Genomic DNA, 26,138 nt, shown 5'->3' with positions numbered 1-26,138 from the left:
GAGGTAATTACATATCAGACAGTGGTCAGATAGGAAACAGAAAATTTTATTCCAGAGATGGCCAGTTTTATATCTCAGGTACATAGCCACGTGCCAAACGTGTCTCCAGGCACAGGTAACCTCACCCCCTAATAAATGCTGTTGATTGATTGTTGAAACGTGCCACCTAACCAAATTATGTTTAGCTACCAATAGACTGATTCTTTGATCTTTCAGTCATGTCCAATCAAAGTCATCTAAGTGTGACTATCTGTCGTCGTGATTTATATGGGGCAGGTGTTACCTACCACGGCTTGACCATTTTCAAGGGATTATGCAAATTCAGGTCACATGATGATCAAGCAGAATGATTCTAGCTCCAAGCGTTGATCTCTAGTATCCAGTAACCACATCCTCCCACAGATAAATCATGCCTTGAAATATTAGGTAGTGTCAAGAAAATCTCAAATTTCTCACAGAGGCCTGGTTGAAGGAAAGTGTAACAGGTGACCTTTGAACTTAGCAAATTATGGTGAACGCCGTTCTCAAGGGAAGATTTGGCATTTCTTAAAAAGTAGTCTCTCTGATGTGACAGGCTGTAAGTGTGCTGACCATTGTCAGTGAACAGAAGTTACAAGTTTCTCATAGACACTGAGGACATAATTGTACACACCATAACTATAGTCCACTCTCATCTGACGTGTGTCTTCCCGCCAAAATGTGTCAGACAAAAACCAATTTTTCCCTTTGCTCCAGCATGCAAAAATATAAAAAAAAAGATTATTTTTCTTTTCACTGTGACTGGCATTCTTGTAATTAAAAACCTGACAATTGAATGGATTGATAGAGGTAACTGAAGGACACTGTTGTGTACTTGTAATGGCATACAAACCAGCTCCATTTCTTGTTTGACTGATTGTGGTACATGGCACATTTCATCATATGCATAAGTTTGCTTTACTCAGCTATTTTCAATTTATCCTGTGATACTTCAATCCCTGTAACAGGGAATAAAACATTTTCAATTTTAAAGGTTTACACTCTTTTTTTTTGTTACACTCACAGAATCCTACCGGTACATTAATGCTCGGGCCGACTGGCAGCGATTTCGAAGCTGTTATCCAATTGGTTGGCAGAATCGTACCGTTATAATGAAATAATACAAATAAACTCCCTAAGTTGCTGTGAATAGTGACAATCGCCAATCAGATATAACCTTGCAAACACGCTGCGAGTCAGCCGTAATGCTCCCCATAACCCAGATTCATCTGTTACTGTAGAGTGAAATGTCAACTTGCATGAGCTGTTTCGAGTGGAAAGGGGCCCTCTAGTGTTAGCTTTCAGAACAATGATCCCACACTCTGCAGCATTGCAGTGTCACATGACCAATTTGAGAGTGAAGATTCTCTTTCAATTTTAAAGTAGAAAAGCAAAGGAATACCTAAGATTTCAGTAATTTGCTTTTAAGTTGTATAACTCAGTGGCAACTTGATATCCCTTGTAGAATTAGTGATCATAGCTAGACTCAGAAAATATAGTCTAAAATTGTACAAGCATTTCAATTAGTTGTAATAATACCTTGATTTAAAGACTTATTGTATGATTCATTTCCACACAAAATCCTTATCAACAATTGGTAAAATAGTTTCTGATTTGTCATAAAAGTGTATAATGGTCATCACTTGATATGAGGGTTTGGATCCAAAAAAATATCAAGACACAATGAACTTAGAGAGAGATGACAGAGTGTGTGAGACTCTTCCATCAATGGTTTACATTTGTTTGGTTTCATCAAAAGCCTCATGTTGAATTTCACTTCAACACTTGATGAACAAAATTATTTTGTTGCAATAGTAGGGTGTTGTTATGAAATATCCCGTAAGGTGACATTTATCATATAAGTTATGTGTCTCTTCAGAGAAACTTTTAACTTTCTTTAGAGTTTTGTAGCTTTGAGAAGAATCTCTATCTAGACTTACATGTAACATACGGATGGTGGCCATTTTGATTTTGAAATGTTGGTAAATATTGGGTATTTTTTTTTCTCAAGTATCAAAATTTGAAGGGTGACCCCTGATTTTTATTCTTGACTTCAAAATGGAATAGTTTAAAGTTTTCATATGGAAAGTTTGGCAAAAGTTTTAGACTTTCAATTTCAATGAGCATGCTATTTTAAAATCCAAGTTGTACATTTGTCACCAATGCTCAAAGAACATCCAACAGCAGGGTGAAATGCCAAGTGTTTAGCTTCTCAACAAAGGCAATATGTGTGCACATAGCATTCTTGTCCAATCAGTAAGCATTTTTTCATAAGTCGCATTGAGTGATTAACCTTTCACAGGAAAACAAAAATGTAACCACCATGTCAATGTCAATAAGAACTAATGTAAAGACCATCGATCGGGGACAAGATTTGTCTTGAACATACAAAAAATCCCCCCAAGAAGTTTTACTTTCAAATAAATTCATTATTGTGATGCTTATGTGTTGCCTAATAGTAATGTAGCCTATTAATTCAGGACATTCAGACCATACTGAAAATGTATCCATTTTTTACACAAAACACAAAGTCCTATATTACTTGTAATATCTGTGTAGTATATTGTACAAGATGCACACTTTATATTTATCTTTTTTCTCTTTTCAGCCAAGATGCAAAGAAGAAGATTAACTCAATACTTGTAAGTAGCTAATATCTTAATGTTTGTGATTTCTGTAAATGATGTCAAGGAGATAGTCTTATCAGTTACAACAGTATTGTGATATCATCAGTGAGCAATGAGATCTGTGTTTTTTATCTCATATACTACCATCCTTACTCACATTGATTTAGATCCAGCAATTACCATTTTCATGATATCATGAAATAAGTACTGTACTGGTACTTGATATTCTTGAATCAATATTACTCTGGTGATGGATTACACAACTGAAACTACTTTGATTGTGAATGAAAATGAAAATGAGTTTTATCTTTGACATGTGTGAGAGTAAACCAGTAGTGGGAGAATATAATGTCATAAGGAATAAAGAAATGCTAGGTCCTTTGTAGTTATCCGTCCTGCCAGTCTTTACCTGTGTTGTATGTTCAACACCATCAACCAGGAGATTTATTGAAAACTGGATTCATGCATTTAATGAGCGCATAATCGCTCACATTCTCCACTTATCCAACTTTGATGTAGTCTCATAATTCCTCACACAGACATAGATGCATCCTGTCATATCAACAACTCAGAGGATGATATACCGGTATGGCCGTTACAGAGGAATAACTTATTCCTTGTAAAGCCACACTCATCAGAATAGGGAACTCTATTGTGAATGTATCAGTTTCTTGGTGTAGGTTTGCTTCAAATGAGAAATCATTGGTGAAACCTAGCTGAGATCTTCCTGTCAAAAACAAGTCATCCTGTAAGATTGCAAATATGAATCCAAACTTGGCAAAAAGCTGAATAAGAGTTAATGCAGTCTCTGATCATTTTACGCTTTGTTATGTACTAGTACTGCCACCAGTGGCAAATCTTTGAGTCAAACTTGTGTGTTTCCTACTAATGAACATTGCCGGGCACAGTCAACTTTGCCAAATACATCAAGTTTCCTTTCCGGAGCTCAGCATGTAGAGTAAGATTTGTGTTTTTTAGGATTGACAAAAATATGTAATGAGAGAAGCAACGTACATCAGTACTGGTCTTTTCTTTGAAGCTATATGAAAGTGTCATTCCTAGAAATAGAAAAGTAATATAGAACGTGGTTTTAACCTTCTCATTCTTTTATTCCTTGTTAATACGAGAATTCAACAGGGCATTTTTATGCATATCTGATTGTATTCATTCAATTGTCCATTGTTCAAGTTACCTGATTGAGCAAAACAAGAAGCACAGAGAGTTTGTCATCAATGTATCATGTACCGGTAGATGCTGTATAATTTAACATTGCAGCAAATTATAAGACTGCCTTGATATTCAAATTGCAGAAAATTTCAAACTGTAAGTAATTTAGCCAAAAGAAGACGAGGACGTTTGTACTACCAGTATATAGAGGAGATGTTACTAGACATTAAGACACATTATTGTGAAAGCTTGGATGAGCTACAGAAATGAACCAGACAAGATGTGATCACAATGCACTTATATGGTTGAACAAGATGAGACATGACGACTGCCGCCAGTGAAATCAACACTTTAGTTACTTGTTCTTTCAATTGGGAGATGTTTGACATCTTCCACACATGGTTGAATTTTATAGATTTCTCTATTAAGGGGCAGTCTGTCACAGGAACCTCTATTCCAAGAATTATTAATACTGCCTGTCAGTATACATATTGGGGATGGTTGAAATCTTGGGTAACATTTACCAGGGCATGGACCTTAACAAAAACACTAAGCTGCTAAGCTGCCAAAGTCCTTTCTGGTACATTAATTGGTGTATTGCTCTGTGCCTGTCCTTTTGAAGGATGTACATTAGAGGGCGATGTTCATGGGTTAACAGTGCTGTCTCTAGTACATAGATAAAACAATAACTTCATTGAATATTTTAATTTTTCGCCCATAAAGGTAACTTAAGGATAGTTGCCATTTTCAATTTCAAATGTCAGTAAAGATGATTTATTTCTCTGATACTAAAATTTGCATTGTCACCCTCTGATTTTTATTGACTTTGAAAGAAAATGGTTGAAAAATTCCATGAGGAAAGTGTGAGTAAAAGTTTAAAGACTTTCAGTTTTCAAGGTGCATACCATCTTAATATTAGGAAGACATCTCTGCCGTATTAAAATTGAATTGTAATATGGCGTTACATATCTTCCATCTTGCCCTTTTCTTTACAAATTATATTTATTAGAAACATGAATAACAAGATAGTATGACGTACTGACTTCAGCGTCATTAAATTATAATGAGTGGAACATTTTTTTAGAATTATCAAAAAAATTCAATCTACAAAGGGCTATCTATTTGTAAATTGATTCAAGTTACTATCTCATTTGAATTTGCCTCATTCATGTTGAATATTATAATCGTAATGATTTCCTCACCAGTTTTAAATTGTGTTGTAGGTGTCATATAAATTAACCTTCTAGATTTGGGTCTATGCCCTCATCAAAAACACTATTTATTTTGACATAAATTGTACTGTTAGAGTGAGCAAATCATGACGTATAATGTGGTGAGTAAGACATTATCAGTGAATTTCTTTCTCTGAATAACTTCTTAATGAATGAATCATCTGGGTTGGAAATGTCTGGTGCTAACACAGTGTATCAAATCATAAACTATCTCTAGAATCTGATACTTTTTGCACCAATTAAATTTGAGATAGATGTTATGATATTATCATCAGTCAAATTGTAACATTAATTTATGAATTCAAGGCAGCATGCAGAAGGTTTCACTGATCAAGTTATAAGAGCATAGGGCATAACTTTATAACAGGAAAAAGAGTTTTGACCAAAATTATCTTACATTGATCCCTAACAGGCTATCTTTTAATCACATAAATTCAGAAAATTTGCCTTGATGTTTCATCTTCCAACAAATTTTCCTACAAAGCATTTTATTAAATGATGAAACAGGGATAGAGAAGTACAAGTATTTAATCAGTAATTGTTAAAACATTGTACATGTAGGACGTATCAGGTATAGTAATAACCTTACAGCGATAGATATGGGTAAATGTACTCAGGAAACTGTGCCATGTATTGAGAGGATCCCTTACCTTCTACAGGCTTCCCTAAGTGAGATGAGGTGATGTTATCATTGTTTTCCTATTCTAGTGGAGGAAATAAGTAATTTTATCCTGACTTCACCATCTTTTAATTCAATTATTCCTAACAGCTTATATTCTGCATTCACAGTTTAGTCTGTAGCACAGTGAAGGTACAGAAGGAAGGTTGGTGATGTGTTTCTTGTATAGAATCACAACCCAATACGTGTGCCAGTTTTTTCACTGGATTCACGTCTTCATGTCAGCAACTTGGCTCCATTAGTTGAAATCAAATTCATCAGCAGCAATTGACGATGGAATCCATTCACTTTCTTTCCACTGCACTCTAACTGTAATACCATTTCATCACACACAACTCATTCCTATTTTAGATTGATGTGGAGAAGTTCTCGGAGTTGGAAAAGTTATTTCTTTATCTGAAGCTTCCCACCGGGGAAACGGAAGACTATGCAGTCCGTGATTCAAGGTAAGTAATGAGTACAGATTTTCCTGGCATAGGCTACTGCTGTGCATGTTCCATGGACACTAGGCAATTTACAAGGTGAACTCATGGGATACAAGTACCTACCAGGATTTACTTCAACATGTTGGAATATATTTATTTGTTATACTCTCTTTCTTTTGTTTGTAGTCTGCTGGTTGGAACTATAGATTTACAATTTTATGCATCATTGTTAGGGAAAGAAACTGTTTATTATTCCTGCTTCTCTGTTACTGCACTGTTACTTTACCCAACACCATGGTTATTGTAATGTTTTGATCTCATCTCCGAAATTAATCTTGTTGAGTGCTATGGTTTTTAAGCCGGGAGATAATCTTTTTGATTGCTGTGGTTTTTAAGCCAGGAGATAATCTTGTTGAGTGCTATGGTTTTTAAGCCGGGAGATTATCTTGTTGATTGCTGTGGGAAGTTGTTACAACAAGTGCAGCACACAAAATAAAATATCTGCTTGTGATATAAACTGCTGCATTTTAATCAGTTTTTGCTTTGCAATTACAAGGCTTATCGGTGAGATTATCTTAAAGAATCTCAATATCAAATTGATTTTTAAGATTAATCATTTTAGTCATCCATGTTGACTTCCCAGACACAGTAATACTTCTGCCAAGTTACTGTTGCAATCCATCCTTTGTGTACATCTTCTATGACTTAATCATGATGTTGAGGATTTGATATTTTCCTGCACTGTTCTTTCAACAACATACTGGTAGTACCATCCCTCATATTTAATCCTTTCCCTGCTACCTTGACGCCTATTTGACACCATTCTCTGTCTCTCCAAAATGCATTCACATTGTACATTCTTCTCTACAGGGGCTCACCAACATAATAATCGCCTTGCTGAAGTGAAACCATTATATGTCGTATTCTGGTCTCTTCCATACAACTATAATTCTGTTTAAATCCCAGCACCTCATCATTTAATCCTTTGTTGGCCTGCCTTGTCAATGGTACATAAAATTTTCCACAGCTTTATTTACATTCCTTTAGAATATTCAATCCTGTCACAAGTCATTTCCAGTATGAATTGTTTCGATCATCACCTGCCCCTCTAATCAAGCTCATGTCCAATAATCATTCTGTTTAACCCTTTCAATACAATGATTTAGTCCAATACTGTTTGTTTCAATGGCTTAGCTTGACCTGTACACAGGGAAATGGTGTGAAAAATTTAATTAATTGATCATTGCATGTACACTTACATCGTAGTATTTGCATGACATTAATTCAAAATTATGGAGTCATTTGTGATTGGTTCTTTCTATGGGTTTGCTTAAACTACTGCAAAGTTATTCAAGGTTGTCTGCTGACTGGATAGTCAGTGTGTGCCATGCATTGTCTGCATGGATCAAAGACTTGTTAATTAATATTTATACCTGTAGTATTCCAAAGTTATCTGTAACCAGTGCTGTATCTTTCAATTCCTAAAGAGGATATTAGAATTATTACATTTAAACATAAGGTATTTATTGAGCAGGAATTAAGAAACTATTGGGTGGCAGAGATATTGGTTCAATTTCTATCTCATATTTTCTTGTCACATATTTCTTGGCTCAAATTCAGGCATCAGAAATGCAACTGATGTCATCATTTTTGTCTTACTAAGAAGTAATGTGTGGCATTCTAAAACAGGAGTTACAAGATGAACAGGACCATGTAAGTTATGCACTTTTCATAAAGTATCTGTTGATTTTCACTTCTATCGCACCGACATATGCAGATGAGTTTTGAAATATTTGTCATCTTTCTTTATGGAAGATGATGAAATACAGCACATACAGTGTAGTCCATTAGTTTTCCCAAGGACAGAACCAAAATTGGCAAGTCTTGTGTGGCATTCATCAGGTTGGGAGATGAGAATCACATTTCGTGCATGGTTGTGCCCAGGCAGCAGCAATTATCAATATTATTTTTATGTGGACATTGTCAGGAGAGGGACATCAGTTTCACTTGAATGAGTCACAGTGTGAGATGGCCAGACTGATTTCTTACACTAGAATTCCACAACGTGGTATCATCATACCTTCACAGCCATCGTACATTGCATATGTCACAGAAGGCATAGCACAGAAGCCATTGCAGCACCGTCACCCACGACACTGACTTTATCTTGCTTGCTTCTGTCTTGTTTTATCCACACGTACACAAAGCCTTTTACAGAATAGGATGTTTGGTACAAGGTTGCTTCTGGTAAGTTTTTGGTCTGTTTCTCAGTGTGGAATAGTTTGTTTGTGGTTGAAAAATGATGATGTCATGTTCATATTTGGCTCAGTATCAGCATACGAATGGCAATACAACTCATGCTTGCAAAAGTTTGTTGAACACTTGCTGTTCACTTGCGCCTTTGATCTCCATCAAGTGTTTGTGGTGTTATGATAAGCATAACTTCATATAATATTTTGGAGATTTTAACTGATCGCTTGGATCTAGAAACTGGTTAATGCAGAAGGGTATCGTGTATGCTGTGTTACATTGCTGGAGTGAAATGACGGTCATTTTGAGGCTTTGTCAATTTCACAATACTTCTACTTTGATTTGAATGTTTTACAGACTGTCGGTAATACGCTAAGATAATTTGGAAACCTGTTTGTAGTTGTGTTTTATAAGGCCCATCATTAGACCTAGGTATTTCCACAAAGTTGATAATATTATGATTGAGTAATTGAACATAAAATTTGCCCGAAGGCACATTTTATTGAAAGCAGTTCTTTCAAATGTATATCAATGCTCTGTTTTAATTTGTAGACTTTCAGACCCTGAATATCAGTTATTTAAATTTCAGTTGGTAGAGTCTTGCTCTTCAGTAATCCTGAGACACAGACATGTAACAGTGCCATTGGCAAACAATGAATTTTCTGTTGGTTAAAGATCAAATCAAAGCAAAATCAGTGTATCATATATTTTGGCGGCTTTCCTTTTGGAAGTTGTCTTGTCCAAAATTATCTTACCTGTAAAGTTTAAATTATTGATTGATGTATTCAAGAGAATTTTGTTATACAACAGAAAGTACACTGACAGTGATACTGTACTCTATGCTTCATGATAGCTTTGGCAGCCATGTTGCTTTGTAAAGACTATTGCTTTGTGATAGCTGTGTTATGGTGGCCATATTGCCTTTTTCCCCAGCAAAGTACAACTCAAATTTCCTGTTTGTGCATTGGCTGTGTTGTTGCCATGACGTTACATACTGATTTGCTACCTGATTGCTTTTCATTAAGGGGTAGCTGCTTTCTCAGAGGTCAAAATGAGAAATAAAAGTTATTGCTTTTCTTGCAAGTAATACCACTTGAACGGGCCTGTTGAAACCCTAAGAATGCAAATTGTTGTCTGTGTCTGAGACATCAGGTTTTAGCAATTTTTTGAAGCCTTGAAGAATCAAAGATGGCAAGGTCAGTGAGATGTTAGTGTAAACGGCTTAGGAATAAGGTCTTCATTGCTTCAGATTGACTGCTCAAAGAAGGGGTGTGGGTTTTATTACAGTAACATTAAAAAACATACCAAGCGTCCAAACAGATTGAGTATGATGTCAGTAAGTCCAGTTGCAACTTCTGTTTAGGATGTGGCCTAAATCAGTAATTTTATGGTTTATGGTATATGCTGTCAAATATTTATTATTTAAAGCTTGTTTGAATTTTTAACTGTACATTCATTTAGCGTGAAAATCATTACTCAGATTAATTTAATGTTTAACAGACAACTATTATCTTTAAAGAAGATAATACAAGTACTTCATAGCACATCCATGGCAGAGGCACTGTTTCTAGGCAAAAATCAAACTGTCATAAGTTTTATAAAAAGGTTGTTTTTCATTCATGATATTTTACTGTAATATTCAAGACATATTCAACTGCATTAACAAAGTTGGTATGGCTATTAATTCATTCATACAAATACCTTCAGTGTTAATTCTGTCAAAGGAAGTCTGTCCTTGCATTCTACAGTAAATATCTATCTTGTACACAGTTTATGCAATGCTTGGATCACACAGAATAAAACCATGAAAATGAAATGAATAAAAACTATGAAAATTTGGTATTTTGCAGTGTTATGTGGAAACTCAGAGAGTATTCTGTCCAGACATTTGTGTTATTGGTGAACCAATCACCAGGAAGCCAATGTAATATCAAGAATAATTTTGTTTTATTTACTCCATTATTCATAAATATAAGTATTATTATTATTGGATCAATCATGTAATCTTGAGGTAATGCAAGTTAAAAAACTTGCCATCAGTTTGAAAGATTGACTTAGGGGCCATTTATAATTAAAGCTGATGCACGGCAAATGTAATTCCTTCATTTAGGGGAGGGGGGGGGGTAAGAGCTCATGTGGTTTGCCGTAAGATAAGGACTTGTCATGAGTTGTACAGTTTGACTTTATAAGTTGCATTTTTTGAGTGAAAGTTTGTATATTGTTCCTGCTCTATTTTGTGACGTAGCTCAGTAGTGACGGCTAGTGATGTTTTGTCTTTCAAATTGCAGGTATAGTTGCTGTGCATGACAGTAGTAAAGCAAGAATAAACCCGTTGAGGTTTGATGAAAGTTTTTGATACAATATATGATCAATGATATCAGAACACTATATTTGCATCAACAAACTATTGCATTGATGGCTTATTCATGGCAACTTGATAGTGTTACATTATGTTAAAATGTTAACACATCACACCCTCTCCTAAAAATTATGCTTTTCTAATTAATATTTTTAATCACTTTGAAGGTGTTTACTGATGACTTGAGATGTGACCATCGAAACATAATAATTTCACAAAGTTTTTCAACTTGTAGTAGTTTCATGTGTTTTGAGTTTCAATGACACTTAAGAGATGATAGATTAAAGATTTATTTAATAATTCATATAACAATTGGTTTGTATTCACTTACTATTGGCCATCAGTTTCTGTGTTACCACAGGGCACTGCAATGTACCATTATCCTACCAGGTCACAATCACATGATAAGTTTTTACAAGTAATTCAACATACAATATCAGTTTAATTTCCACCAAATGTATGAATACCTGCAGTTTAAAAGAGAAAATGACAAACTGAAAAACATACAAAGTGAAATTTCTAGTTTCAAAGCTATGAAATACATTAATGCCTAGACCTCAATTTTGCAGTATTAGAGCAGCAGATGTGAATCTACAACAGAATTATCTTAAATGATATCGGTTACTTTCGACTGTTTTGCTTTGTAATAATCTACCCTTCAATCTATAGATTTTAGACCATCATCAAATTTGACATCATTCATTATTCAGGCAGGAGTAACCTTATAACCAGTAGCTTTATAGATGACTTCACTCAGATGTTACTTTGCTTAGCATCATACCACCTTTCTCTCTCAAGTTGATTTTACAGCAGAAATGTGACAAGCACCAAGCTCTTTCTGAAAAACAATGGCATATTTGTTTTTAAATACTTCAAACTTTATATTTATATTCTCTGGATTATTTTCGTTATAGGAAAATGAAAATATTGATATCAAGGAAACTTTGCAGGCCTACCGTGTGATTCCTAAACACAGCACTTCAGTGTTGTTGCATACTGGCAACTGTACATTTGTAAATAGGCATAAGAACCATGTTGTGATAAACTTGAACACAAAGACTCAAAAATCATTAGGGTATATAGTTTGTTAAATTGTAATAATTGTAAGTGATTATCACGAAATCATCTGGTCAAACTCAAATTTGATTTCAGGAAAAATTTTTGTCCCCATGTTGTTTGTTTACATAACAAACTGTAAACACATCAAAGATCAGTGCAAAAAAGTTTGTGCAGAACGACATTGATAACAACAGGGCGTTATGACATGTATGTATCAATACTGTATTTTTGGCCGGGAGAGGACAATCTGGGCTTTTGCAAATAGTACACTTATCTCAGCATCTGATTAAGATAGAGTGGATCAATGTACAGTAAATGTAGTTGTTTGGTGAAAATGTAATTTCAATGAAAAATTAGCTAGCTAATCTTTTCAATTTTAGTATTAATTTTGGTCTGATAATAACTGCTTATAATTAAAAAGAATTTTGAAGATGCATGTATGTGTTGGTGTTACGGTTACGAAGACAAGTGTAAGGGTTATTAGAGTAAGGTACGTTTCACACAAGGATGAATTTTTTGATCGTAAAAAATTCGAACAAATGTTTTCAAATGCAAAAACCTTTAGAACATTGATTCAGAAGTAGTTTTTCGTATGTAGCAATTACCGTAAAAAGTATTTTGAGTTTTTTTTGAAATGGAAATCAATGTCATCTGCAGTGTCCTGATAGATGTACCAAAGACAGTGATAGTTACATTGCTATCAGGTGTGACCAAAACCTGTTAATCATTGTGCATATTAAAGATTGTATGATATATGACATATGCTAACAACAGTTACCATTAGGCTAAAAATCTGTCAGTGATACTGTGACCTTTGGTGAAATGACAGGAAATGGTAAGTTCAGAGAATGGCGGAGTGTTAAACTACTATCTCAACGTGAATTAGAACAGTAATGGATATGGTCAACAAATTGACGTTTGATAACAAATAGATTTTTTATAATGTCAATGCTTTCGTAATTTTCAATTTGTACAGCAAGGTATTCATATGTGCCTAGCGTAGCAACCTTTCATTATATTCACCAATTGGTTTTTAGCAAATCTGTCATTATGGTTTCCTGCACCTGGTACATGTGTGCATTACATTGGATTCTTGGCCTCCCTAGAATAGTGTGAATCAATAATATCATGTTTGGTACAAGTCATTTTCAAAATTGTAGTGAGATGTTTGTTTGAGGCTTGCACTAATTTTTCCATGATTTTGCCTTTTGTTTGTGTATTTGTAAGGTCAAAGATAAAACATTGGCATTTAAATAAGATGTTTAAAGAATAGTACTGAACATTTTATGAGTAAATATTCTCATTTTGTACTGTTAATTTATTTGGCAGTGTATGGTAATGTAAATCGCATTGATTTCTATAAAGTAGAAGGTGTAACTTTCTTATCTTCATCAACACCTCAAAAATTTTCATCATTTTAATTTAAACATATCTTTGGACACGTGCATGGATGTAAGCTCTCATCCTGTACTGTTGATTAGCAGAAAAGGTTAAGCTGCAGGTAGTTACCCAGTCCACCTTTAACCATTTGCAAATTGCATCAAATATGTTTTTTCCCGTGAACAAAAAGTCAACCACAGACCAATGCACTCAAAATATGCATTAAGAAATGTTTAGAAGCCAATTCTTTTTGTCAAACTAATGAAATCAGTATTTTTATTTCTCTTTAAAAGGAATTATGCAATTTATTGAGCTGTATGTGTGTGTACAAGTTACTGCTGTACGTGTGTGTACAAGTTACTGCTACACTGACACATTGGTAATCAAGAGTAATGAGTTCCGTTGTCCTCACTTTTGTACACTTGTTAAAAGGTTAAAACCTGCTCTAGACATACTAGGGCCTAGCCAAAGATGTAGGGCTTAGCCAAAGATGTAGGGCTTAGCCCAAGACTAATATAGGGCTAAGGAGAAGCATTGTAGTGCTTTCAAATTACCAACATCATTTCAGTTTTGATGTTTATGAAAACTGGTTCTTTCCAGACTGAACTATTCCATTAAAGGTTGCTGTGTGTATATGAACAGTTGTGACAACACATTTGGGATATTGACCATTATTATACATCTACCATCGAGAACAACAGAATTTTGCGTGCGCTAAAAAACCCGTACGGAATGCCTGTTCCTTAACACATACGGTTTCAACTGAAGGCATCCAATCCCCCGCGGCTGTATCTGCGCATTCACTGTTGAACGGTTTCAAGGGACTCATTGGACGAGTGCCAGAACATGTCTCACGCGCTCTGTACATGTATGTACGTGTGTAGTGCACACACACTATCCAGAACTTGCAGAAGCATGTCCAAGATAGCATTCCACACTTGCGCTATAAATCGGAAGAAAAATTGTTGACATTGTACGAAAACAGTCATTACTCTGACAATTTGATGCCCCACGAATGTAAGATGTATAATAATAAGGTTATTACGAAAATACCGCAAAGGATGCACTTCGACATTGGCACCGCGCATCACCCTCCGCTTTGCGATATTTTCGTAATAACCCATAATATTGTGAGATTGCAGGTGTTTAATCATGTATGAATATGCAGTTCATAATGCTGATGATGTTAAACATTTCATTTTTAAAAAAACTGGTATCTTACTGTAAATGCACAGTTATCACCAACATACATGTATCAGATTTGTTTGCATGCACAAAATTACCGACATAAAATCTTCATTATCCTTCAGGTATTGTATGATTGTGCATTCATGTTAAGGAGACTGTAAAGTTTTCTCCTTTACAACTTTAATATTTGTAATATTTAGACAAATTTGTGACTTCAAGGAAATAAAAAGCTATGAAACTTAAAACTGAACCACACACAATCATTAGTCATAACCTTTTTGCTCATACAATATCTTTATCTAAATAGACATGAGTAGACTTGTTGTAGACAGCCTAGTAGTGATAAAGATCAAACATTTTCACTTTTTGCAAATTGCATTAATTTCAAAATATGATCACTGTAAGAGTTTATAAGATTAGAAAGTTGTTTTTTGCAGGTTCACAGGAGTTTCCTATCAGAGTATGAAACAGCTAGAAATCTTTTTTCATTTGAGTTTTTGACTGAATTTCAAGGTGCAGATATAACCACTATAGTCACTTTTCTTCAGGTTTAGTACTGACAAATTGTAGCCATTATCACTTATTATGATATATTCAGTTCTGTCTAAATCAACGTGTCAGACTGTGATTATATTGCGTGATGGTCTGTTCAATTTTCCATAGATGCCAGGGAGTTTTATTTGGATATGTAGTTTACCAATACAGGTATTAGCTCTGCAAGAAGTTCTTTAATTCTTTGAGTGCTGTAATTTTTTCCACACAAATGTTAGTCCAACACTTTACCAATTTTTATGAATTTTTCAGTAATTCTTGTGATAATTTTGGACCAAATGGGCATTAACTTTCAATGGCTACAGTTTTTGATCAACATTTTGGGAAAAATTTGAAAAAATAAATGCTTGGAACTGAAAAAAATTGTTTCGATTATATTTTAAAGAGGGATCAAAAATTGACTTTGTTACTCAAATGTTAAGATTGAATGAGGATTTTCTAAATTATCAAATTATCTGCTTTTCTTTATTTCTTAATTTTTCATCATCACTACGATGTATCATGGAAAAAAGAGTGTTGAAACTATAATACTAAAAAAGTAATTTCTGGGTCCAACATCAACTATCATCATGAGTTATATTAAAATTAGAAATTAGTGAATATATACTGTTGGCTCTTTGTAAATCCCCTAAAACTGATGAATGCATACTTCAATTCCATATTGGTCTGAGCATCACTGTTATCATGGTAAGACAGTGTCTGGTTATTGTAGTTCTCACAATTTGTTCAAGACTTAGTCAAAGGTTGGTAAGACTGTGTCTGGTTATTGTAGTTCTCACAATGTGTTCAAGACTCAGTCAAAGGTTGGTAAGACAGTGTCTGGTTATTGTAGTTTTCACAATGTTTTCAAGACTCAGTCAAAGGTTGGTAAGACAGTGTCTGGTTATTGTAGTTCTCACAATGTGTTCAAGACTCATTTGCTTCCATTTTGTCATGTGAATGGTCACCTGACATCATACACACACCATTATGGTAATATACCTGTAACATTGCTCTTCATATCATATCACCATTGAAATAAAAGGGTAGTATTATACATTATGTTTCTGCCAAAAACTTTGGACCAGTTACAGGTTCAGTCTACTCCACTTTGATTAAAACAGCCAGTCATCTCTGTGACCCGAAACAGTCACACTTCAACAAGCAGTGCTCTTTCAAACCAAAAACCTGTCAACTCTTTGTGGAGGGCATGTTTCATAAATTCCTGAAATGACATGCCAGTATATCATTTCATCTGTCATAAAATGTCATGACCTTTGATCCAGAGCAGATATTTAGATCTTCAGTTTGTATTAAACAGAGTTATGTCAACTCATTATAGATGACAGCGTAATATGGTCTGACATTGTCAGTATTTTAACCAGGATGATATTGCACTATTCAAGAACAATTCTCAGGAGTGTTATGCTGGACAGTGTGCATCTATTTATTATAATTATCTCAAGAACATCTAATTTATTAGGAGTGAAATGTAATATACAAATGTGTTGGAATGAGTTGAAATGGTATTTTGTAGCTGTGGTTTGAATAATGAAAGCTGAATTGTGGAATGACTGATTATATTTCCAGAATATCTCAATCAAATGTTATCAAACCTAGAAGGACTTATTATGGTAATGCTTAATGATTGTGAAAGGAACTCAGATGTATAGATAGATATTGCAAAAAAATGGTCATGATACACTAAATAATACTGATCGGCATAAATGGGAGAGTTTACAGTAATCCAACATATTTCACAAACATACTTATCCAAATTTCCATACTACAAAACAGTTAGGGATGGTTAGGCTGTGATTAAAACATAGAGATGCAGATTTAGATGAAGAAAACAACAAAGAAAGCAAAAGTTTTGTGAGCCAATCAGCACAATTATTTTTTGTGAAATTTCAATATTTCAAGGAATTTTAAAAGCCTTGTGAAATGTTTAGCTGTCATTTTGATTTCCAAAGGGAACATAAAAAAATTCCAAATGACTTCTTTTGTTTTTCCAGACTGTTTTACTCTGTGAAAATAATTCCAAAGTTGCCAAGTATTTAGACTTTTTTAAAGCACTGACGAAACATCAAATGTATGCTGATATCTATGACTTGACATATTAATGTCGTGTGGAGTTTGTGACAGATTGAAATATTTTATCGTTGTTAGAAGGCTGTAAGAAAATAATTCAGAAATTTTTAACTGGTCATGAGAAGGGAGCCAAGTGTTGGTGGCTTTGTCATATCTCTGAAGATGACCTTTTATCTTTTCAGATCCGGTACTCCTACGATGACAGTGACGCGGGCAGAACAGACACATGCGTTTAATTGGATTCGAAGTCATCTTGAAGAAAGTCCAAGTACATCTCTACCAAAACATGAAGTATATGAAGATTATAGGTAAGGTTTGTCAAAGACAGGGATGTACAGATGCTCATGATCTTACCCCGTACACCCCAGGTGCCTATGTAGAGGCCCACCCTTCTACAAAACAAAAACACGTAGTACCAAACTTTGGTAATGAGTGGTTTACTAGAGCAGCATAATCAACATTACAGCATTTGATGTGATGGCTGCTGCATCTGCAGATTACACAGCATGATTCTCATGAAAAAAGAAGATGAATTAAACATTACATGATGCAATTATTGTAAATAAAACCCAGAAATATGTTTTCCTGGGTCTGTCATTGCAACGAAAACATGCTGTGTATATGTGATGTGTGTTTGCATGACTTCATAACACGTAACGGGACATTGAATATCACAATTTCAAAATGTCCCTTAATATCAGAAAGCTGTGTGACAATGTGTCAAGATATATTTCTATAAACTCAACTTGCCTGGAAAATTAACTTTTGACCAAGTTTTTAAGTAAAAGCCATTTAAACTAGGACACTGTATGCTGTTATTTGCCCATGTGCTTTTGATCATACAGAGAAATATATCTTGATATATTGTCACACAGCTTTCTGACATTGTGATATTTGATGTAGGGTCTTGATTGGAGAAGAGTTTCTTTGATTGAACTGTCTTGACTGCAAAAAATCTAGTACTGTAGCTCCAAATCATGTATTGTAATCATTATTTTCATATCCTTTTACGTAACAGGGCATTTTGCGAGAGTTCTAATCATAGCGTATTGAGTGCTGCTGACTTTGGTAAAATTATCAAGTGTGTTTTCCCAAATATCAAGGCAAGAAGACTTGGTACAAGAGGCAATTCCAAATATCCTTTCACAAGTCATTTCTTTACTTTAAAAATTCTGTTGATTGTGAAATTTTGGCAGTGTGTTAGAAGTCACCTTTGCTTGACTAGGGAAGATGTGCAGATTATATCTTTCAGAGATGTGTATTGAAGCTGCCAACATCACAATTGTCATACCAGAAATATTGTTTTTGCTGTCAGAAGTCGTGCCTGTGCATAAGACTACATATTTACTTGAAGGTTGCTTTTTATATCAACTTTTTACGTAGTGTTTTAAATAGGCTGAAATGTATTGTGAGTAATACGTTGGATAAAATATTCATATTCTTTAGGTGCTGCAATGAATTCAAAGATTATTCTACATTTCATGTCTTAATTGTCAGCAGGCATTCACTGGCAGAAATGCTGCCCTATGAATTATTACATGCTGAAAGAATTGCTTGAAGAATGCCAAAGTTAATGTTTACAACAGTAAGTCAGTGTGTTTAAATAAGTAAATGCTATGTGAGGCCAAATTCTGCACATTCATTGCTGAAACTAATGCTTTAGGTCACACTTCTTGCAGTAGTCCTGCACAGTAGGAAACTGTGAATACAGTGAAATGTTCGCTATGCTGTGAATTAAAAAATGACCTCTATGCATCCCATTATGAAGGAAATAGTTCAGATATGGTGGTTGGATTTTATGGAAAGAAAATTTGATCATTGAGAGTTATGCCAATCATGTTATGCCTGGCAGCTTTCGCGGCACACTTATGACAAGTTGAGATAGATTTGCCAGTTGTCAACGGGTGGTTCCTGCCCTCACTTTTGAAATATGTAAATGGAGAAATTGTTGTTCATTTGCTTGAATGCTTTGTCCTTGAGGATTATATCCAATCACTATCTTTGCCATTTTCTATGTCCTTCATCTGTTCCTTTCTTTGCAATGTTATATTGACTCAGAGGATGTTGGGAAAAAATTACAATTTCTACATCTTAGCCAGAAAACTACTCAGACTGTAGAAATTTGAATGAAAGGACCCCATGTCCTTAATTGTATCTGTTAGTTGACTTTAGGTAGCTGAAAAGGCTTGGGCAACTGGTCAAATCTGGGCATGATAATGCAAATTATCTTCTTCAGGGCATAAATGTAACATGCAAATTTACAGGTACATACTGCTGAAGATCTTTTCCTTAACAAATTTGGTGATACGTATTGTTACAGTGGTATTCGTAAGAAAGCTGAGATCAAGCCTCCGTCATTGCCAAGTCTGGACCTTACAGATCAAGATATGGTAAATACAGGATTCTTGTTTGAATACAGTTTACAGACATACATGACAGCAGTAATGTGACAATATAAATCTGATACATGTATTATCAACTTTACTCAATAGACCATTTCCATGCTGCACTGGACTTCAAAATATTCTATGGCTATTGGCTTTTGAACTTTGTCATGCAACACAGTACTACTGGCACACCATCTAGTGAAGTCAGTGTTTTCAGCTGTACAATAAAGATACCAACAGTCATACAAGTCTTGACTTGCTTGCCAATAACCCAGCCAGTGTACAGATGATGCAAAGCTTGTCATGCTGAAAATAATTTGTGTACTTTCTCTGTCAAAGAAACAATTTTCTGTTTCTCAATTTTTATATTCATTTTCAGAGTCACATATGTTGCATTGAAATTTAAGAGAAAGTCACCGCACCTAACATTTAGTGCGTGAACATATTCTTCATGTTTTTCTCTCTTTCTCTCTTTTCAGGCTGATTCAGGACTCAATTGTGTGTGCAACTGTAATCACCATCCCAATAATAGCCAAGAGGAAGACCAGACCATGTCTGCAGCTTCCTTCCTTGTTTGTGAATGGGCACAGAAACTCTTAGGCCGTGCTTTTGACACTTTGCTAGACCTAGCCCGTTATCTGGTAGGAAGTAATTGTGTTTCCACTAAATCCATGGCGGCATTCACGGTGCTAGCTGATATGGAAATAAACTGCAGAAGCAGCAAGTCCTCAGATTATGGTTTAATTCGACGACCAGCACTGGTGCAACCTCATCAAGAAGCTAGACGACAGCTACAGAGGAAAATACAAGAGAGAAAAATTTTGAAATTCCAGAAGGAAATGAGTGAGCACCAGTCCAATATTGAATCACATTCTAAAGTAAAAAGTGAGGTAAATAACGCAGACAAGGGAAAAGTGCTAAGATGTCCTCTGCTTCCAAGGAAGTAGTTGATCAAAGCGCAGAGAAAGTCAGCAACAATCAAATGGAGTGTCATAATGTTACTTTCAAACCCATTGATAACAAGTGTCAACGTCACAAGTAGCTGCCAAGAATACCACAGAGGTAATGACTGTTAAACCAACCAATACTACAACAGACAGCCTTCCTTCTCATGGTAATTCACCAAGAAACCAGGTAACCGTAGCAACTAGTGTATCTGCATCAGCCACATGTCAAGTGACCGTTTTGGAGGGTCAGGAAACAGCAACATCATCAGTGACATACCAGCCTACCACTGCCACAGACCAGTACTCCAAGGTAGCTACCTCTGAAGAGAATACTGTTCAGGTAGATAAGACACAAACATTAACTTCTTCAGTTCCCATCAGCCAAACTGTGATGACCTCAACCATGTCAAATCAGCTACAAACAAGTAAGTTTCCTGATGTGCCATTTTCTCCTACACCAGTACCAACCCAGCAACAGCCACCAGTGTATGACAGTGCTTGTGTTCCAACAACACCACAGCAGCAGAGAAATGGTCCATATAGAATACACACTTGCACCTCTGTGACCAACACTGCTCAAAGTATATCAACGCAACCAGCAAACAAAAATTGCAATGAATCAACAATGTTAACTCAGTTGAATTCACAGGGAATTGATGCAACAGATGGCATTACATCAACCACACCATTTAACAGTCCACCATCTAATGATTCAAATGCCGCAAAGCAAGGAAACACAGGAAGTGTTCTGATGGCAGCTCTCTCATCTCAGAGTTCTGGTAATCTTACAATGGGCACCCTTCCACCAATATCAACAGTATGCCGCAGAGTCAACATGGCTGCATCAAATGACAGTGCTGCATCAAGACCCAACCACACTGCTATTCATTCTAACATGGGTTTGTGGAATGACACCGCCAGGGAAACAACGCAGAATATTGGATATCCAGTAGCATTGTCTTCTGATCACATGACTTCAACTGATGTTGTTCAGAGTGTATCTAACATCAACACTACTGCCAGGAATTATCTTGATGCTACGGCACTTGCACAACCACAAAATGGAGTTAGTTCATCTGTATCCATGGAAACAGCCTCCAGCAGTGTCATATCAGTGTCTCCTGCCACAAGAAGTCTGATGTCTCCATCCCAGCCAGACGGTGTCATGGCTGTATCCCCGATTCCAACAACCAGATCCAATGTTGGAATTATGCATATGGTATCACCGTCTCCAAATGCACTGCGTAGACCAAGTGTTGGCAGCACTCCTTCTACTACTCCACTACCTGCAGGTAGTGTTCCTTCAAGTCCATTGGAACATTGCAACAACAGTAACCCATTTGGCTTCACTCCCATTCAAAATGGAAGTGGATTTGGTACAACAAACGTGACTGTCAATAATTTAAGTCCAATCAAACCAACACAGCGAGTGCCAACCACTAGCTCAGTAGGTATGCCAAGCCAGAGTCAGGCTACCGGAGCAACAAGAAGAAATTCTCTATCTCAACAGAGACAGCAATCTTATCCATACTCTGTGAATAGAAATGGTAGCAACAATAGGATACAGATGAACAATGCACAGTCCGGCATCAGGAACACATACTTGAATATCAGTAAGGATTCTCATAACAATGGTTATGGATCAAGTTATGGGTCAAATGTCAATGTTCCTTTCCAGCCGAGGTCCAATCATCCTCCAACTACAGTTTCATGTTCAAATGTCAACCAAGCATTAACGTTTACTAGTCCGCCAGATCAGAGTCATATGTCTGGTTATGTCAGTGGAGGTAATCAACTACAAACTAACACTTGCAATCAGAACACAGCTGGTTACAGTAGTCATGGCATTGCAGCTCTAGGCTTGGCAACAGCCAATCGTAGTCATTCAGCACCTTTGCCACAGGTCATTCCCGGTAGTACCAATGGGCAAACTCCATGGCAACTAGAACACCAAAATCCCCAAAGCTATGCAGCCAAACGTAATCTGACCCAAATCCTGGAGACAGATCACATGGAGACTCCATTGCGAGAGTTGGAATTGAGTGATGCGGATTTTGAAATTGACACAGTGTCAAGTCACTCAGTAGGTAACAGTCTACCAGCAGGGCTTCAATCCAGTTATGGTCTTCCACATCCTCTGACCCAGCAATACCTATCAAATCAACCAACCTCTGCGTATGATACCACCATGGATGACATGGAAGCTAATGCAGTATTTCAGGATTTTTATCACACTCCAAACCGGAGTGGGACGACTGGTACTCCTCCCAGCAATATGAACTTTGACCTTCGCCAATGGCAAGTAGGTAACAATGACAGTAACAGTGCTCAAACAAGCATGTCTTGTTAAGTCAGGCAAATCAAACAAGTCGTTCTAACTGCCTATTACTTGGTATAAACCAAATGTTTTTCTACAATTAGACTAGACTCTAGAACAGCATTTGGGGAAGAAAAGGCAAGAATTTATGTCTTTATATTTCAGATATCTTTCAAATATAAGCAACAGTCAAACATGCAGTTCTGAAATGGTTGTCATTTTGTCCCTGTACAGTTTCAAGAAACAATGGTGACATAGAGCCAATGTAAGACAAGACAGGTTTAAGGAGATATGTCATGGATGTCAGATTGGAAAACCTGAAGTAATTTCAGTTTTAGGCTAACAATGAGCAGAGCATATACTTTGTATGATGGCCCTGTTGTATTAAGTCGTTAACTTACTTGATTGAATTTGAAAGATAGAGAAATGATCTCAGCCAATCTGAGATCAGGTATCTCACGTGTATAGCAAATGTCACCAGCTGATAATAGCTTTTAAAACAATGTTGGTGTTTACTCAAACAGGAACCTTGATGTAAAGGTTTGCAACCACAACAAGCTACAAGGTCAAAATGATAATTGTATATACTGTACTTTTTATAAGTGGGAATCCAGATATTAGCAAAGAAAAATTAGGCTTTCTACAGAGAGATGCAAAGATAAAAAGTACTGCCAAATTTTTTGAGAGCAAATTTTAAAAACTTTATTCTTTAATTTATATATAAGTATCATATCTGCCAATATAACTTGTGTGAATGAAACTGCCAAACATAATTCAAGTACTTAGATGAACTTTTGGTTTAGCTATTGTTGAACGTAATGGACAAAAATTTGGATTATAAATTTTTGTCTCAAATATACATAGTCAACAGAAATTATTGTATCATACTGGAAAATTATAAGTTGTACACTTCAATCTTTGATGCTGTTTGTGAATATTTTGTATTTGGCACATTTTTAGACTTTCACTTTGAGAGAGAGAGCGAGCGAGTGAGAGAGGTGGGGGAGAGGGGTTCACCTCATAGCATTTTCAAATTGGTAGATTATTCAAATTAATTGCGAATTCATAGGATTCATGCCCTATTTGCTTACATTTTGCCATATAAAAATTATCTATCAGCTGAATATAATTTTTGAATTATCACACAAAGTCAGGAATGTGCCATAATATTTTACCATATCCAAATTTGACCTTGTGTATTAGTTTTCTATGTGACACACTTTCAATAGTTGAGTAGACACAGTGGATATTTTGTATTGTCACTATTGTATAATGTATATCAATTAATGTTCCAATGTTTGTAGAACTGAGTAACAATCCCTGTGAACTTTGAAAGGAGGTCAAGGAGAATTTTCAGAGGAAAAATTGTTCAGGAATAATTTTTATAGCAAAAGTTCAAAATTTTTCTCAAAATTTCACAAGCTATTTTGTGATGCAGATTTGTATTTTGTAGAAATGTGTAACAGTTTGATTGTATTTAAGAATGTATTGAACTATGGCAGAATCTGATCAATTGACAAATATATATGATCATTTTTAGCCATTTAATTTTGTTAGGAATTAATGAATATCTTATTATTGTATAACCTGTGGTCAATTCACCCACAATATTTTCATGCAAAGAAATAATACTTGTTTCTGAAATTTCATGTTAACAGGATTGTAGACAAGATGAAAATACCCGTATTATTCTTTGCTTTGACAGTCATACTCAAGAATATAAACTAGAGGGAATGTTTTATTTTTGTGTGTTAAATTGATAAGATATATGATAGTACTATTAATATATACTTAAGACTTATGTAGTGTTTTGAAAGATGCGAGTTCTTGTTTTTGCAGTATATTACGTATATTCTGGGTTGATGAGTAATTTAGACAAGTGTAGGTTGTTTGTTTATGTACTCATTTGTGAAATTATCTACTTCAGATGTCAGTAACCTAACTGAGCAGTTTATTTCTAGATTGAAATATTTTGTATTTAAACCACAGTTCACCTTTTGAATTCATTTGATCCTAATTATCGTATGCAGATTTGTGTGAAGATGGAAACAAGGCCATATCAGACATCAAAGATTTTTTTCTCAGTTTTATGTATTTGAAAATTGCCTGATACTCATTGTCTTTAATGGAATTTTTTTTCTCAAGTGCCAAATAAGGTGCCTTGTAGTCATAAGTTTATCGTACTAATATTTCATTCTAATGTACAATTTACATATATAAGAAAGATATATACTGTATGGGCAAAAGGGTAAGACATGTTGATGTGCCTTGTTGTTTAGTAAGACTTTCTTCCCAAGTTAGCATCCACTGTGCCATTATGTTGTACTTTTTCATCTAACAGTCTGCAGCCATTTGTGTGTTTTGTCATATGCTGTGAAATAACCAGGACTTTGCACCTTGATTGGTACAAAGTGTGAAGAACAACATGTCTTTGTAAATAATTGTTTCATCAAGGTTAAAATGTCTCTGTGAAATTAGCAGACAGTTGAAAAAGAAACACTGCCCTGAGTCAAACAATGTCCTTGTGTGGTATTGTTGACGTCATGCTGTGAATATTTTCAAAAGTATTGCTTCTATTTGAAGGGAAGCATCAGTAGCGTTTTGAAGATCAGTGTAGGTCTTTAGTTGGCTCAATATAAAGTCCTTTAGCATTGCAAACATTCCAGAGTATATGTGATGTTCTAATTTCAAATGGTGCCCATGATTTCCACAGTACTTTAGCATATTACAAAGACAATGTTGTGATGTTTCTTTCTTCAGTGTGTGTGCCCAAGAATTCTGATTAACCTCGTGTTTTCTGCAAATTTGTACATTTCAAAAGAAAAATAGGAAAATGCTGCAGAAAGCATGCAGCTGCAAATCCAAGTATCCAAGGTAGTTGATCTTCAGAACTTAGACTATGATTGACTTGCATGTGAAAATGAAAGAAAACACCATTGTGATGTCATTTTGAGTTTTAAGGAGACTTATTTAAGAAACCATTTTTAAACAAGCGTACTTGTGTTTAGTTTTTTGGATGAGACCATTTTCCAGCACCTATCATAAGTCATCACACTCAAGTTCTCTCAGATGTTGTACCTAATTTCTTGTTTCATATTCTAATTGAATGCAGATTTGCCAAATTAATTTTACTCAATGAGATAATAGGTACATACACACCATTCTTTATTTTACTAATGTACTTTCCAATTATCATTTTGGTACGTATTAATTTAACTAATTGATATTATTACTCAACAGAGATTGGCCATTTCGCTGGAGCTTCCATTGTTCAGAAAGTTCAATTCCAAATCCAGAATGTTATTTTACTGCCAACAGTTATAGAAACAAGCTTTGACTTGTGACCTCAATGTCATGTAATTAGGATAGTTATCAACAAGTCAAAGATATTTTGTTTGCAACCTTCTTCAGTAACTGCTTTAAATCCACACCATACTTGTTCAAGATCAACTTTTGGTATCTACATCTTTTTTGTGTCCAC

At 35.3% G+C, this 26,138-nt stretch overlaps 2 protein-coding genes across 2 annotated transcripts in view; both read left to right on the top strand.

Annotated features, from left to right (window-relative positions):
* The window catches only part of LOC139117530 (DNA-binding protein RFX7-like), a 47,857-nt gene extending 27,505 nt beyond the window's left edge, over positions 1 to 20,352 (top strand). The window contains exons 2-7 of the mRNA XM_070680732.1: positions 2,627 to 2,660; positions 6,075 to 6,169; positions 17,189 to 17,314; positions 18,025 to 18,141; positions 19,315 to 19,396; positions 19,873 to 20,352. Of these exons, the coding sequence (XP_070536833.1) occupies positions 2,627 to 2,660; positions 6,075 to 6,169; positions 17,189 to 17,314; positions 18,025 to 18,141; positions 19,315 to 19,396; positions 19,873 to 20,340 (922 nt within the window). The 3' untranslated portion in view covers positions 20,341 to 20,352. The remainder of the gene's footprint in view (positions 1 to 2,626; positions 2,661 to 6,074; positions 6,170 to 17,188; positions 17,315 to 18,024; positions 18,142 to 19,314; positions 19,397 to 19,872) is intronic.
* A 106-nt stretch (positions 20,353 to 20,458) lies between these two features.
* On the top strand, positions 20,459 to 22,690 carry LOC139117736 (uncharacterized). Its single transcript, XM_070680977.1, has one exon. It carries the CDS (start codon positions 20,459 to 20,461, stop codon positions 22,688 to 22,690), a length of 2,232 nt encoding a protein of 743 aa, XP_070537078.1.
* Positions 22,691 to 26,138: the final 3,448 nt, after the last annotated feature.

Source organism: Ptychodera flava, chromosome 18, assembly GCF_041260155.1.
Source record: "Ptychodera flava strain L36383 chromosome 18, AS_Pfla_20210202, whole genome shotgun sequence".
Taxonomy (NCBI): domain Eukaryota; kingdom Metazoa; phylum Hemichordata; class Enteropneusta; family Ptychoderidae; genus Ptychodera; species Ptychodera flava.
Note: the sequence above shows the minus strand (reverse complement) of the source record. Positions and strands in the feature narration are given on the sequence as shown.

Coding starts and splice junctions, on each gene's coding strand:
- LOC139117736 (XM_070680977.1), top strand. CDS start 20,459: ATGACTGTTAAACCAACCAATACTACAACAGACAGCCTTCCTTCTCAT.